Source organism: Heptranchias perlo, chromosome 1 (genome assembly GCF_035084215.1).
Source record: "Heptranchias perlo isolate sHepPer1 chromosome 1, sHepPer1.hap1, whole genome shotgun sequence".
Taxonomy (NCBI): domain Eukaryota; kingdom Metazoa; phylum Chordata; class Chondrichthyes; order Hexanchiformes; family Hexanchidae; genus Heptranchias; species Heptranchias perlo.
Window position 1 is genome coordinate 119,712,921 of NC_090325.1, and position 17,505 is coordinate 119,730,425.

At 40.0% G+C, this 17,505-nt stretch overlaps 1 protein-coding gene across 1 annotated transcript; it reads right to left on the bottom strand.

Annotated features, from left to right (window-relative positions):
* Positions 1-10,472: 10,472 nt before the first annotated feature.
* On the bottom strand, positions 10,473-16,411 carry fgf5 (fibroblast growth factor 5). Its single transcript, XM_068004036.1, has 3 exons — positions 16,083-16,411; positions 14,765-14,868; positions 10,473-11,168 (listed from the first exon to the last, which is right to left on the bottom strand). The coding sequence occupies exons 1-3, from the start codon at positions 16,354-16,356 to the stop codon at positions 10,818-10,820; spliced, it is 729 nt and encodes a 242-aa protein (XP_067860137.1). The 5' UTR covers positions 16,357-16,411; the 3' UTR covers positions 10,473-10,817.
* Between the last annotated feature and the right edge of the window lie 1,094 nt (positions 16,412-17,505).

Genomic DNA, 17,505 nt, shown 5'->3' on the forward strand with positions numbered 1-17,505 from the left:
TCATTTTAGATTTGTCTGTATATGTTTATTTAAAGTAAGGTTCTATATTAGGTTTAAAAAAAAATTCTTGTGGTACAGTTTGAAAAATACAAAGTTCAATGGATTACTTCGGACTTCTACTTCCCCATGTTATCACCCCTTGCATTATCGGTTCCCTTATTTTTGTTCTTTCTGTAAATGCATTAAGAATTCAATCAACCATAATATTTTTGAAATTCATAAGAAATACTAGTTATTTCAAAATTTAAATTTAAAGCATCTAAACTAAAAGCAAAAAAGAGGTGGCTGCTTTGCAAGTACTACATCATTTTGGGAATTGAGTAAAACTAAAAAACTTGGAAGTTACAGTGCAGAGAATTGTAGCTTCTAGTTATACAATTCACTTTTATCAACATCAACCCAGTTGAATTACGCAACAATGCTAGTTGCACCTCATTACTCAAACGATCCCACCAAGTTGATCAGACTTCAAAAGATTTTGAGGAGATCTGAAAACCATGGGAAAGGCAGATGGTTGTATAGTCTAGTTAATTGATAGATGAGAGACCAAATCTGCTGGTGCAAGTATACTAGCCAATAGGGTAAAAATTGGTTATGGCCCAATTTCGAACACATCCACTCGGCACTTCTGGCTGAAGATGGTTGTGAATGCTTCAGCCCTGTCTTTTGCAATCCCATGCTGGGCTCCACCATCATTGAGGATGTTCATGGAGTCTTCTCCTCCCATTAGTTGTTCAATTGTCCACCACCATTTGCGATCGGATATGGCAGGACTGCAGATCTTTGACCTGATCCGTTGGTTGTAGGATTCCTCAGATCTGTCTATTGCATGCTGCTTCCACCGCTTAGCATGCATGTAGTCCTATGTTGTAACTTCACGAGGTTGGCACCTCATTTTCAAGTACGCCTGGTGCTACTCATGCCATGCTCTTCTGTACTCCTCATTGAACCAGGGTTGATCATGTGGGTTGATAGTAATGGAGTGGTGAGGGATATACTGGGCCATGAGGTTACAGTTTGTGGTGGAATACAGTTCTGCTGCTGATGACGCACAGCGCCTCATGGATGCCCAGTTTTGAGCTGCTAGATCTGTTCTTAATCTATCCCACTTAGCATGGTGGTAAAACCACATGACACGATGGAGGGTGTCCTCAGTATGAAGATGGGACTTGGTCTCCACAAGGACTCCTACCAATAGTGTGATGGACAGACACATCTGCGACAGGTAGATTCGTGAGAATGAAGTTGAGTAGGTTATTCCCTCACGCTGGTTCTCTCACCACCTGTCGCAAGCCCAGTCTAGCAGCTATGACCTTTAGGACTTGGCTAGCTTGATCAGTGATGGTACTACCGAGCCACTCTTAAGTGATGGACTTTGAAGTCACCCATCCAAAGTATATTCTGTGCCTTTGCTACCCTTAAGTGGTGTTCAGTATGAAGGAGTACTGACAATGATCTGTGAAAGAAAAGAATGCATGGGACTGATGGTCAGTTGACATTCTGTTTGAAGCTGAGATCGGGACTCTGACAAAGGCACAGATGCAGGGGCTAGATGCCCTTGGAAAGCATGTGAAAGCAGGATATTGGATATTAGCTAGGAAGACAGAATGACCAATAGTGAAGTAATGAGAAGCACCTGCAAGCAGAAAATTATGATGAGAAGATTGTGATCTGGACATGTGTGCTGATTGCCCGAGGATCTTTAGACGCCAAAAATGATGAAATGAAAAGCAGCTGGAAAAAGGATTTCACAATAGGCAGCTGTGGGAGCTGGCAGAGGGGAATGAACAATGGTGAGATCTCGCTGCATTCTTTGCCAACCTGGATATGGTGATTAATGTTAACAATTGTAACTTACGCAATGCCAATATATTGGTGGCTGCTTACATCGTCTTTTACACTCAACCGGCAATAACAAGCATGTAAGTTTTTTTTTATAAATGGACCCCCGGAGCACTTTGCAAACCAGGTTTGCTACTGCACTGGATTTACACTCCATGTGGTGTGAAACCAAAGCAGTGTTAGATTTCTCCCACTCTGGGAAGTCTCATTCTGCTTCACAATGGAGTCAAGTCAAGACAGACTCTGGATTATCAAAGCAAGTTTAGCATCAGTACTAAGCTAAAATTTCTTTAGACAGAAACTATACTTGATGTATAAATATACACTTAGTAAATGTAGTCTTTAGATATGGTCTCATGGATTGAAATCACAGGTAACTTGAACAAATCACTGAATGTCCGTTCTTCAAGGCAGCAGTGCATTGTCTCATCAGCAGTAAATTGTGCACTGAAATAACAACATTTTTAATAAGCAACAGAGTATGTAGCAAGAATTAATGACCATAGTAAGAGAACATTACCGATACTGATTATCACAATCCTACGAGGAGGCGCTGAAACAGAAATATGCTAATGTTCCAAGTAATAGTGATAAAAAGAAAATCCATGTTTTCTATATTTTGTTTAGTTAAATTAATAATAAAACAGAATATATTAACTAATTGAGAATAGAGTATTGACTTCAATGGAAAGTAAAATTGGGTGGGGTGTATAACAGATGGTCAATCTGCTACTGCTCGTTTTGCACTCCCTGCCGAATTTGATTTTTACCCCCCATATTTGAATCATTCAGGTCACGAATATCAAAAAAAATTGCATTTTTATTTTTCAATTCAAGCTGGAAAGAGCTGATCATATCGTGATTAATTTGATCAGGCAGTGAATAAGCACCAGATGAGCAAAAGGGTCATGAAGACAATGGCAAAAAAAAGGATTGATATCAGCTGCAAAATGGAGAATAAAATGGAAGGTGGATGGGAGAAATTGGTGGGGTGGGGTGGGGAAGGAATGAGGGAGACAATTAAGGTCTAAAGTTGCTAACATCAGAGTGCCCAGGCAAATAATATGAGTGGGATTCTGTGATCGGGCCAAAAATGGCCCTTGCTCCAGGCACTCACGTGTACACCCAAACTAGTTGTGTGGCAGCCCAATCCCACTGGATTCTGCGGGGTGGGGTAATTTGCATAATGTAAATACACTCTTTACACAGTTTTCCCTGTACAAGGAGTATTATTGTGGGAGAAACAAATAGATGTGAAGTAGCTCTTTAAGAGCGCAGCAGCCCATTAAGGGATGTATCAGTTTTTGTTGGAGGCTGAACTAGTGGATAAGATGGCTGGAGCAGCTGTTGGGACTGTCCCTTCAGTGAAGAGAGCTTGGAGATTTTATTGAAGAAGGTGGTCCTAAGGAAAGTAACACTTTTTGGGGCCTGATGTTAGGAATTAGATGGCACACACCACACACTAACATCAAGGGCAAGCCCAGGAAAGCAAATACTGATACAGGAACACACATGGAAGTAAGAGAAATAAACTGGGTGCACTTTCTTTGGAATGCTTGATTATAATTTGTTGGCCAGAAGCAACATATAACTGATGGTGTTGGGGCAAACATAAGCGATTAGTAGTGAATGCAGGGGGAATTTGACCCAACATATTGGAATGGAGAAAGTGATATTATAGTAAGTACAGCACAGGAGGAGGCCATTTGGCCTATCGTGGTTGTGCTGGCTCTTTGAAAGAACTATCCAATTAGTCCAACTCCCCAGCTCTTCCCCATAGCCCTGTAAATTTTTCCTCTCAAGTATTTATCCAATTCTCTTTTCAAAGTTACTATTGAATCTGCTGCCACCACCCTTTCAGGCAGTGCATTCCAGATCATTACAACTCACTGAGTAAAAAATGTTTCCTCATATTGCCTCTGGCTCATTTACCGATCACCTTAAATTTGTGTCCTCTGGTTACTGATCCTCTGCCACTGGAAACAGTTTCTCCTTATTTACCCTGTCAAAACCGTTCATGATTTTGGACAGCTATCAAATCTCCCCTTAACCTTCTCTGTTCTAAAGAGAACAACCCCAGCTTCTCCAGTCTCTCCATATAACTCTCCGTGTAACTGAAGTCCCTCATCCCCGGCATCTTTCTAGAAAATCTCTTCTGCACCTTCTCTAAGGCCTTGACACCTAAAGTGTGGTGCCCAGAACTGAACACAATACTCCAGCTGAGGCCTAACCAGTGTTTTATAAAGGTTTAGCATAATGTCCTTGCTTTTGTACTCTATGCCTCTATTAATAAAGCCTTCTCAACTTGTCCAGCCACCTTCAATGATTTGTGTATGTGCACCCCCAGGTCTCTCTGTTCCTGCACTCCCTTTAAAATTGTACCATTTAGTTTATATTGTCTCTCCTTATTCTTCCTGCCAAAATGCATCACTTCACACTTCTCTGCGTTAATTTTCATTTGCCACGTGTCTGCCCATTTCACCAGTCTGTCTATGTCCTCTTGAAGTCTGTTGCTATCCTCAACATTGTTTACTTCATTTCTGAGTTTCGTGTCATCTGCAAATTTTGAAATTATGCCCTCTATACTTAAGTCCAGGTCATTAATATATATCAAAAAGAGCAGTGGTCCTAATACTGACTCCTAGGGAACACCACTGTATAATTCCCTCCAGTCTGAAACCATTACTCTCTGCTTTCTGTCCCCTAGCCAATTTTGTATCCATACTGTCACTATCCCTTTAATCCCATGGGCTTTAATTTTGCCAACAAGTCTATTATGTGGTAATTTATCAAATGCCTTTTGAAAGTCCATATACACAACATCAACCACACTACCCTCATCAACCCTCTCCAATTACTTCATCAAAGAACTCAATCAAGTTAATCAAACACAGTTTTTCTTTAACAAATCTGTGCTGACTTTCAATTATTAGTCTATACTTTTCTAAGTGCCAATGTATTTTGTCCCAGATTATTGTCTCTAAAAGTTTCCCCACCACCAACCTTAGGCTGACTGGCCTGTAATTGTTGGGTTTATCCCTCTCCCCTTTTTTTGAACAGGGGTGTAACATTTGCAATCCTCCAGTCCTCTGGCACCATCACCATATCTAAGGTGGATTGGAAGATTGTGGCCAGAGCCTCCGTAATTTCCACTCTTACTTCCCTCAGTAACCTAGGATGCATCCCATCTGGACTGGGTGACTTTTCTACTTTGAGTACTGCCAATCTTAAGTGCCTCCTCTTTATCTATTTTTATCCTATGCAATATCACTATTACTTCCTCCTTTACTGCTACAATGGCAGCATCCTCTCCTCTAGTGAGACCGATGTGAAGTATTCATTTAGTGCCTCAGCCATGCCCTCTGCCTCCACAAGATTTTTTTTCCCTAATCAGTCCCATGCTTCCTTTGACTACCTTTTTACTATTTATATGTTTATAAAAGTCTTTTGGGTTCCCTTTTATGTTAGTTGCTAATCTATTCTCTTTGCCCCTCTTAATCCCTTTTTTAGGTCTCCTCTGTACTTTCTGTATTCAGTCTGATTCTCTACTGTATTATAAACCTTATATTCATCATATGCCTCCTTTTTCTGTTTCATTTTAATCCCTATATCTTTAGTCATCTAGGGAGCTCTAGCTTTGGATGCCCTTCCTTTCCCCCTCATAGGGATGTATCTACTCTGTACCCAAACCAACTCCTCCTTGAAGGCCTCCCATTGTTCAATAACTGTTTTGCCTATCAATTTTTGATTCCAATCCACCTGGGCAAGATCCTTTTTTTAACTCACTGAAATTTTCCCTCCTCCAGTTAAGCATTTTCACATTTTATTAATCCTTGTCCTTTTCCATAACTACTCATAATATTATTAGGTTCAGATCACTGTTCCCCAAATGCTCCCCCACTGAAACATGCTCCACCTGGCCCACTTAATTCCCCAGAAACAGATCCAGCACTGTTTCCTTCCTGGTTGGGCTGGAAACACACTGTGCCAGAAAGTTCTCATGAACACATTTCAGGTATTCCTCCCCCTATTTGCCCTTTACACTGTTACTGTCCCAATATTACTACTCTATAGTTCTTGCATCTTTCTGTAATTTGCTTGCAAATGTTCTGTTCTGTATCCTTCCCACTATTTGGTGGCCTATAGTACATACCCTGTAGTGTAATAGCTCCTCTATTGTTTCTTAATTCTAACCAAATAGATTCTGTCTTTGACCCCTCAACTACATCATCCCTTTCTAATGCTATAATAGTTTCTTTGATCAATACTGCTCCCCCACACCCCCCCCTTTTTTTCCTTCCCTATCTTTCCTGAATACCTTGTAGCCAGGAATATTAAGTATCCAATTTTCCCCTTCTTTCAGCTAGGTCTCTGTTATTGCCACTTTACAATAGTCCCATGTGGGAACTTGAGCCTGCAGCTCGCCAACCTTATTTACCACGCTACGTGCATTTACACACATGCACGCCAATCTTATCTTAGACTACCTCGCATTTTCCCCCTGTCTGATCTCTCCTATTTCTGAACGATTCTTTACTCTAGTGCTATTGTCCCTCCTAGTCCTCTGTGCACCTTGTTTCTCCTCTCAAATGTTTCATCCTGGTGCCCATCCCCCTGCCAAATTATTTTAAATCCTCCCTCATAGCTCTAGTTAACCTCACCGCGAGGACATTGGTCCCAGCTCTGTTGAGGTGCAACCCATCCATCTTGAAGAGATCCCTCCTGCCCAGAAGTAGTTCCAATGCCCCAGGAATCTGAAGCCCTCCCTCCTGTACCATTTCTCCAGCCATGCATTAACTTTTCTTATCCTACCATTCCTATACTCACTAGCACTTGGCACTGGGAGTAATCCAGAGATTACTATCTTCTGAGGTCCTGCTTTTTAACTTCCTCCCTAGCTCCAGAAACTCTGACTGCAGGACCTCAATCCTTTTCCTTCCTATATCATTGGTTCCCACATGGACCTCGACTACTGGCTGTTCCCCTTTCCCACCACCACCCCCCCCCCCCCCCCACAAAATGTTCTGCACCCTCTCAGTGATGTCCTTTACCCTGGCACCAGGGAGGCAACACTATGCGAGACTCACATTGCAGAAACGCCCGTCTATTCCCCCTGCCTATCGAATCCCCTATAAAAACTGCATTTCTTTTGCCCCCCTGTGCAGCTGAGTCTCCCACGGTGGTTGTTTCAAGGCTATCTTGCAGTCACTTGCGTTATTCAGTTCTTTTGGTCCAAGACCACATGGACGTTGAGGAAATGAAATCCTTTTTGATTCATATATGTCTCAGGATTGTTACTTGGTGTCCAGATGGCAACAGAGATGCCATCAATGATATCCTGCACTCTTGGGAACCCAGTCAACTGGTAGAAGTGTGGTGCCTTGTCTAGTTGTTCCCTCTGTTCCATTGCGGAAATGACAAACTTGTTGCTCCTGGCAAACAGGGCTGCAATGACCTGCTTGATACAGCATCAGACAGACAACTGACATATCTAACAAATGCCACCAGTAGTGGATTGAAATGTAATGGGAGCAAAAAAGTTAAATGCAATTGGGAATTTTAAATGCAGTAGGCAGGGATGTCTCTTTGCTGGATGTCAGCTGCAAGTCAGGCTCCAGTACATGGCACAGCTTAGTGGTAGCCTGCCTGCTGAAGAGTAGATAGCAGAGCCACCTCTCTTCCAACATGCCTAAGTAGTTGTGCCTGGGCTGTATGATGTAATTCTAGGACCGCCTATGGGCGGTGCCAGGTGCTTTTCCTCTCTCAAAATCCAATGCAGCCACTGGCAAGCCCAGTTGAATGCCCATGGTCAGCACTGCTTACAGCTGCAAGGGGTGAACTGGTGGCACCCAGAATTCTGCTGTGGGAGCTGGGCACCAAAGAAGTGTTGAATTGAAGGAAACCAGCGCAAGCAGTTTAAAAAAAAGATCTAATGCCCAAAGTTCAATAAACTTAAAAATAAGTCAGAGTGCAATTGTCAATGATATGGCAACCTGACTTTAAATGGTGGAATTCTTTTAGGAGCATCTTGCAGGCCTCCCACTGCTCATTTTAAACAGATGGTGAGCGCGTCAAGAACTGTGCTGAGAAAAGACAGAGGAATCTAAAGTGGGAGCAATTTGCATTTGTTCCCATTACTTTATGATCTGTAATGAGCCCACAAAGTGCTGCCTTCAAATCTTAATGTTTCCCCCCCCCCTGCAGAATTAGGAGTTCAGCAATAATTGTGTTGAAATTCTTCTTCCTAAAATTTCTGCTGCGTTTGACTGGAAAAAGTATAGGAGAATAAGTAAATTAACCAGTCCCATTGTAGGAGTGTCTGTGTATGGATTGGAGAATGAGTGGTGTAGCCCTATCTTTGAAAAGAGTGTCTACTGACACCACTGCATCAGCCAATGAGTTAGAGGTGGGGCTGGACTTACAGCAGGACTCACAGCAGTTTATTTTACACCAAACAAAGCCTATTTACTCAGAAAACAGCAGAGTATATTTAAAGAGTCTCTATGAACTACAGCAAACAGAACTTATGACGGAAACTACAGCAGTGTCTCCCGCAAGGTGATTTCTACAATGCATTGAATGGAGGATTATAATATAATTCAAATTGATTATTTTGCCAGCAAGTGGAATATAGTTATATAAAAATTATGTGCAATCAATCCTCATCACTTACAGCAGTGCGGGCTCCAGGCGTGATTGACGGAGGAATTTCCCAATCATCTCCATTCTGTCACCATATGCGGCCATCTTTGCCCACCCCCTTCAAGCCCCGTTCCTCACTGTGGTGTGGAACTATTTTGCCCAATTGGCTTGCATCCTCAAACTCGTTTCACGTCAAGCCTTTATAGTCAGAAAAGATACTTTAATCCCATTGGTCTTGGTTGTATTCAAACTTGGGTGAAAGAGATAAAAAGACAGCAGGCCACCGAGTTTCTCCCCAATAAAATGTAATTCCTAAAATGTTAACATTGATGTAATGCATCACATTTCCTGAATTTACATGCAACAGATCAAACCGTCATGGTCATCTATTTTTGCACTGTGTTGGCTAAACTCATTTTCGAAAATGAATAGCAGCTAATAATTGTTCAAAGTGACATTCGACGGCCAATTTCCGAGTTTGCCAAGTGTAAATAATTTCATTAAATTTCACTCACCAGGATATAGGTAACAGTATGTATAAACGCATTAACTAACGTAATTGGTGACACAGTAACTTGCACTTAGACAGCGGAGCTGCAGGATTTACCATTTGTTTACTGGATGCACTCAGACAATATTTTGAGATCAAGTGTAAGGAGGGCGATTGATTGTAAAACACACAAATCTGTCGATGTGATAGGTTAGTGGGGCGGTGTTGCTGTTTGATGCAGGTTAGAATACTATTGTACTTACTGGATTTTTTTTGTGTGTCCCAGCGCATCAATAGAAATACAAGCCGTCAATGAATCACCGAAAATACAACGCACACGGGACACAAATAGGAAAAGAATTGACTCCTTTATAATCGCTCTCAATAATAGATACCACACATCACTGCATCAAATGAAAATAAAATTTGATACTGAGATTTATTAATAATCGTTCATTAATAACTTTCTGCGGCATTGCTACTCATGTTTTCTATAGCATGAAGCCCATAAGATCAAACAGGTAATGAAAAAATAAACAAGCTGCTTTAATATATGTTAATGGTCAAAACAGTATTCAGACAACATTCAGCGAGGCAACCTTAGTAATTAGACGATCACAATAGAACATCAACAATCAAATGTCATGAATGTAAACAAACATAATAGCAATACATGTGTTGCATATGAATAATATTGTTAAATAGTGCTTCAAAACGTTTTAAAACATTTAAATAAAGAATGCATGCACAATAAATGAATGTTGCCTCGATGCTTGTTATCTGCAAATACAGCAGACGCCGATTCCCATGTGCAACTCAAGCATGTAAACTCTCAGAACAACTTGTCCTTATACACAACAAGGTATTTGTTTTAATGCAATGGCTATCACAGGAATCATTACCTACCCGACATGAGTCCCAGGAGGGATTTTTGCTAACAGAGCGTTTCTGATGACAGTGTGTGATAATGGGCCATGACGTTGATGTCTGCTACTTGATACACCTATAGACAGAAGCTGGCTCCCAAAAGCATGTGTGCGTTTTCCCCTGTAAAGCAGTCCCTTCCCTGCGGGTCTGTAAGAAGCGGAATGCTAGGATCATGGCAGGGATATTTTAAACATCCGAACTCCAAAGTGATAGTTTGATTGACGGTCTGTAATCCATCCTTCCACCTGTTCTGCCGGAGGAAGGCGGGCTCAGGGGTCGTGCACCACCGGAGTATGACCACTCCAAAAACGAATTGTTGCATGTGCTTTCCAAAGAGAAATAAATGTACGTTATCACATACCAGTGGTGCCTATCTTAGAGAGAGAAAAACAATTCCTTGTTTGTTCTTAGAGAAAGAATGACACTTTTTCTGGAAAAGGAGTATTTTCTTTTAAAATAAAGAAGGATTCAACATTTTTCAAAACATCTTCGACATTTCTGCCAGGAAAAATAGTTTCCTGCTTCCTTTAATAAACGTGATTTTTTTTTAAAAAGGACATTTCCCCCCAAAGAAATACACTAACAAAAATCAATTGTCTAATGAAAATGAATGTATATTTAAGAGAGTATTTTTTTTCAAAAAAGAATCGCTTGAAAAAAATCCAACATATGTTCTCCCACCAAACAGTCTGATGTTTGTATTGTACCCGTACAGATTCTCATTTCCAATGCTGATACAGCACCCATTTAAAACAGTGTCAGACCTTTAGCCCATCCTGCCAGTGCTGCGGGCAAGTTATGGGGATGTGGATGGCGTGTCTCTTTGGCAGACGCTCTTGTGATCCCCAGTGCACCACAGCTGCTTTCCAACAAAGTCACTGACCCCCGAACCAAATAAAGATAAATAAATCCACTGCTATCCAAAACGAAATTTTGGCCTATATTTGACAGCGTTCGTATTCTTCCTGCTGACACTTATAGAGGGGGGCGATTTTGGAGGTTTGGGTGGCGTTTTTTTCTCTGGAATTTTTCTAGTAATTTTGAACGTCTTTTCTTTCTCCAACTGTTTGAACCTTGGAAGGAAATGTGTAGAAATGTGCTGAGGTTTCACCCGAGGGCTGTTCCCCTTTTTGACTTTACCACGTTTATTTAAAGCAAGGTACCACTCTCGGCTGTTGTTTTCGCTTTTGTAAGTGGCCGAGGCGTAAGTGTTGTAACTGTTCTCTTGATATCTCTCCTTGAAATTGCATTCATCTGTAAATTTGGTCTATAAGAAATGAAAAGCGAAACAAAACCAATGTTTTATTTTTACCCAGACTTATCAAGGATATAGTGGTGGCGTTTACATAGAAAGTACAACACAGAAACAGGCCATTCGGCCCAACTGGTCCATGTTGGTTTTTATACTCCACACGAGCCTCCACCCATCTCTCTTAACCAATCCTATCTTCATAACCTTCTATTCCTTTCTCCCTCTAGCTTTCCCCTAATGCAAATTTAAGCATACACTACGTGAGGGTGACCTTCCGATGGCCTTTTGGTCTTAGATTTGTTACATGTTCTTAGAATCCCTATCCAAAGAAGTACCAGCGATTGATGTAGATCTCGCCCGATGAGCTATGATATAAGGTTTATGTAGTGATTTGCCCGACTATGGGAAGTTTACTTTTGAAGGAATGGGGCATACACTTACTTACCAGTGGGTAACTGGTGACACTGAATATACAACAAGATATTACCAAACTGTGTGGACACAGAGCTAGGGGACAATAGGGACCAAGGCACTCACACAACACAGGGAAGAATCAATTCATTCAGTGCACACTTCCCATTTATTTTATTTACATTTTGATAGTACCATAAAAAAACATTCCCTACGTTTTGGGTCGGTATTCTCTTAAAGAAAATGTGACATATATATCTACACGTTCCAGCTCAAGAGTGGATTCCAGTGTATTGCCCCAGATTTGAAAATAGGCTAAATACTAATCTATCCTTTTGGATAAATCCGTTTCCGTAGAAAATATTTTTTTTTGGTAGAAAACTATCAGAAAGCTTGAATATACCAATAGGAGATACCACGGCCAGGCCCACCCCCAAATTCACTGATGGTTCTATCAAAATCGTTTACTAAATTAGAATGTAAATGACTTTCATTTTATTTTAAATCAGAGAAAGGTTCCTATTTGCAGTAGCGCTCGTCCGTTATTTCCAGTAGTCTTCTGGAAATCGGGGAGAATTTTTAGGTTTGCGGTTGCCAAGAAAACAATAATTTTGTACAAAACTGCCTGGTGATTTCAAACTGTCCCCAATAATGAATACTTTATGGAACAATTTGTTTCTGGATGTCTTTAAATGACCAAAACAGACCTATCTTTTAAGCGGATCTTATATCTCTCAAAGACAGAAAGTTGAAATCCATACGTCTTTTATTGTATATGCCAGTGTTTCGTATATCCTGTATTTTTTAAACTTCTAATTAGTGTCTTGAAGGTGCAGTATTGCGTTCCATTGGCCAACTAATCGATTCCAGACAAACTTCATAAATGTAACAGTAGTTAGCCCAAGAACTCTGTACACTTGGCTGTTTTGGAGACGGGAATATCAGTCAATAGAGTATTGAGATACAAGAACTTCAAACCGGAACTGATTGTGGTAAAATAATAAGACACTCAGTAGGTGAAATCGCGCCTTTAGTTCCTTGTAAAATGCTAGTAAAATGTCCGTAGCAACTTCAGTTAGGCGTTTTCAATACACGTAATTCTTTTTAAATCATATTTAACATGGAGTGAGTTTTGATCAAATGCTGTAATGTATGAACATCATACTTTTATAAATCTGCGAATGGTCTTAGAAAACGAAGTCTCTGTAGCAGTGACAGTGCCTCTTTTGTAATCTTAGAACATTTTAACAGCTATCAGAAATTGCATCTACATAACCTCCTCGTGCACCTGTCTCGGCCTTCTTTTGAAGCTTTTAGAATTTGTAATGAAATTCCAGCAAGCCAGACAACAAATAGTAACGAAAAATATAGTCTGCCATTTTCCTTTTGTGACATCTACTTTGAAACATGCCAAATTAAGCTTTCGGAATTTAGATGAAAATTTGTGAACAGTTTATTTACATGATTATGGGTCAAAATTAGAAAGGGGTGTTTTCTTAAACTTCTATACGAAATCATCGGAGTGTGACATGTCCGATTTCCACGCGCAGTGTAGTCAAAATTGCAATTAACATGAAGTCAAAATTGCAGTATTTCAAAATATGTCAAATCCTCCTGAGAAATTAAAGGAAAATCTCCTCTGTGCGGCGGTTGATAATTGCTAGGACACATAAAATGATGGAATACAATATCCTTCGAACCCACTTACTGATTTAATTATGTTGCCATCTGTATTTTGAAAAAAAAAGAGACTGATGTCAGCCGACTAGTCAAGATAAGAGAAAGAAGGACTGGAGCAGTGTTACAACTTAATATGCGAATTGGTTTGGCAGGATTGCAGAATTATTTGTACTGTTGACTTTTATCTCATTTCAGCTGAAAGTGGACAGATTGAGTTCTATCAAAGCGCCGTACTGACTGACGGGCGCAGGATTCTCTCTGTACTTCCAAAACTTATTAAGCAATCACAGAACTTCACCCAACCATGACTAGGACGCAGTCACATGCCATTTACCATTAATTGCATTAATTTTAGTAGCACCAACAGAAGGCAATTTAGGTCAAATGTCAATTTGTATGCTTAGAATTCAGAATAATATCCAATGATTTAATTGTTTAGGTGTCTTCTCAATTTTGTTCGAATCCTAAATATAAATACACTGGATCATTAATCTAGTTTACATTTCGCAAAATTATCAAGCGCAATGTAAAAGCAAAATTCGCCCATAATTTAAGTCTGAAGCTTAATTGACGAGTGCCATTCGCTAATTTCAACATTGAATTTAATATTTAGCAGCTGGTAAAATGTGTGAAACAAATGTTATCTATGTAGCATTAACTCAAAAGCAATCCACTGAATCTGCGTGCTCAGAATACAATTTCATATATCAAAATGGGTTTGACTGAAATAATGGTGGCTTCGCAAAGTGGGCAAAGCATTGCTAAAATAGCCTTTTAGATACTCGCATGTTGAAAGACAGTAGTAGCGGGATGGTAGGGCTTTTTCACGATTTGAATGCACTTTCAACTGTACAATTTGTTCGACGTGTTTCATTTTTTTTTTGCGGTGTGACTTTCAAACCGCATATCTCGTTTTTGTTCATAGGTCATCGGATAATGAATAGTAATTTTCTGTGAGGATCTTATTTTTAATGATCGTATTCCTGCATCCAGTTTACGTATGCACTAAATCAATCAGACATTTACGGATTGGTTTTGAGTTTTTACAGCCAACATCGATTTGATTGTACCAAAACAAAATTACAAGGGAGGCTTGCTTTCCTTTGGACCAAAGGCATCTGTCAAAGGATATGCTTGAGTGTACTTTAGCACCAAGTAGTATTAGAACAGATCTCGGTTATTTAACAAAGTAATACTTAACGCGGAGGAAGATCACGTTTGTTAGGAAGTGTTTTGCGAGGTTCTTAGATGATTTATGATGGACTGCGCGGAACTTTGTGAAAAATGGATATGAAAGTAGATGTGTTGACCACGCATGAAGTCAAGTCCATGTTATAAAAAATAAAGCTAATTTTGAACCACTCAACCATATTTGAATCAGCGGCTGCACCCATCTAACAGGTGTAGACATAAACACATTCAACATTTGCACTTTTTTTACGCTGCACAAACTTTTGAAGACTATTTCATCTTTTAGGCCAAAATGTAATTTAAGGCTCATCCACCTCAATAATACTCACGGTTGCGTGGAGTTTCCCCTTTTTATTCATCGCTAAAAATCGGTTGCTAAAAATTCCTCGAATTCCCACTATCCCCTGAGACACGGCGAATATTTCCAATATACCTGCAAGTGAAATTTCACAAGATGTTTGTTGTCGGATTTCTAAAATATGCTCGTTGGCTAATACCCGCACAGACTATAACTGCAATCTTCCTTTGTTTAAAAATATTTACAATGATCACTTTCAATAGTGGGAGGTCTCATGCCTTTAATAGGCCTGTAAGTATTTTATGTTGTAAAATATGCAAATTATTTTGCTTATTATGAAGTACGTTGTCGTTTTAATATTTCTATATTATTTTGCCATGGATTATGCTTCTATGGTATGGGCATGCTCAGATTACAGATTGTGGAATCTGGCAGTTTTTGTTTTAAACCAGAGATTGCTCTTTTTTAAATCCTTTTTTTAGATTATGAATGGCATCGTCGATATACAACTTTCATATCAGTAATTATTGGTCTAAGATTTCTGCTTCGTGACGTTTTCAAACTTTAAAAAAGTCATAAATTCAGAATGGAGTTTAGTTATTTCCTTATAATAAATAATTGGTAAACCGTGCGTTGATGTAATGTTAGAGCCAAAACAACCGCGCCGTTCACTAACCCAATCACTCCAAACATTCAGTTCCCTATAGCCTGCACCTGTTACCGATATACTTAGCAGTTTAACATGACCACACAATGCCAGACAACCTGACCCCGGAAACACTAATCACAAAATCGATCTTTCCAACAAAAATAGCGCTGCAAACAAACGCCGTTTCCAGTTATGTGGCGGTAGGATAATAATGATGATATACTTACATTACGCTGTAGAACATTGATTCATCTTATAAACGTTTTATACGTTTTAGTATACCGTACAATATTGAAAAACCAATCCGAATCATGTCAACATTTAGTATGTAGCAGCGTGTATCGATAGAAAAGCCAATATACGTAAAATCATAAATGTAACCTATACAGACAAATATCTTGGTCGAAATGTTAATATCCAGCGGGCTATTGCTTTATTTAGAACAAACGTTATTTCTTACATAGGTGCATCCTATGTAAGTCGAAGCAATTCACTTGTTTCAAAAAAATCATGCAAGTATAAGCTATCTGAATGGCAGCTAGAAGTTATCATTGAACACGCTGCACACAAGCACACGTTCTGTAGCTATTTCCCATAGAAAATTGCTATCCATAGACCATATTGTGTTATTTGTGATTGGGTGTGTTTATGTAATAGGGTCTGCCATTGTCATGTGAACTTATTTAGAATAAACACTTACTGAACAGATTGGCTTCATGCGAGCCATTGACTTTGCCATCAGGCGGAATCTGCAAATGAAAACCAATTCCAACTCTACAATAGAGTCTTCCAGTGCGGGGCCCAGACCTATTCCATTGGTATATGTTCCTTAATGATCTACGGCTCTGCATGGCTGAGGAGCTCTCGTTTGTTGTGCCCTGGAGTGGTTCTGCGGACGCTACCTGCTCGCTATGCCCCAAAGAGAAGCGGACGGTGTGATTCAGAAAGAGGAGGACGAGGCAGTGAAGGCGCATTCTTCCAGCGGATCTCTTCGGAGTGCTCGCTGCTAGGACAATGCCCGCATTTTGCTGATCCTTTGCTCCATGCACCAGCGACCGTGTGTGCTGTGTTCGCCAGGCATATCCATGCAAAAGCTACTGCTGGCACAGGGATATTTATAACACAAATGATCTCATTGCGAGATGCATGCCTCTGATCTGAACGACAAGCTCTCATCCTGCAGTCGCGAAAAGAATGGGCATGATCATGTCCAATATACGAAATGTAAAGAGAATTGGTTAGGAAAGAGTGCCATCAACAACACCTACACACAAACATGCCAGGACGCCATCTGCGCAGACTTCACGCACGACGAGGCTAATTTTAATAGTAGGGGGAAGTCTACAAATAATTCATAACAAACAGAAATGGGTCCCACAGGGGACAACCGAATGAGTCATTTCATGTCGAAACTCGAGGCTGCCGTAAACTAATGGTTCTTAACCAAGAACCACAATGATCTCTAATGACCCGTTTGCTCTCTAGAGATTTCAAATAGATATATAAATGGCCGCGGAGTGCAGTATGAAATAAAAAGACAACTTTACTCAATGGATCAATATCGTCAGGTTTTCTACACGCAGGTTTGTGTCACATAACTAGGGTGGGAATTATTAACAGCGGCAAGCAGTTTAGAGAAACAAATAAAACAGATACATGTCGAGACGATTAGTTTGCATATAATTTGAAAACTCGACTTTATAGCGCTTCGTGATAAGTAAAATGTAAGCATTAATGATCTGGCGTAAGACAACCAGTTCATTTAATAGTCTAATCGCGACGATATAACTTAACATTCATAAAAGCAACAGAAATGTTGCAACAAAAAATATAATGGCCATATTTCAGTGCAGGCAGGTTTGAGTATAATGAGGAGAAATCGATCACATTTTGCATATTAACAGAAGCAGGCGCTCATTTAACAGCACCAACATATTGAACTGGAGATTGACGGAGGAACTTAGTTTAATAGGACAATAAAGTTTAGTTCCACGAAGAATCAAAACAGCTTTACACGTGTTCTAAAGATCAATTGCCCATATTCACCCACATCGATTGACAGAAAACAGAACGATTTGCATATCTATAACCGTTGGTGGACGTGAGCCAAAGTGTGTTAGGAA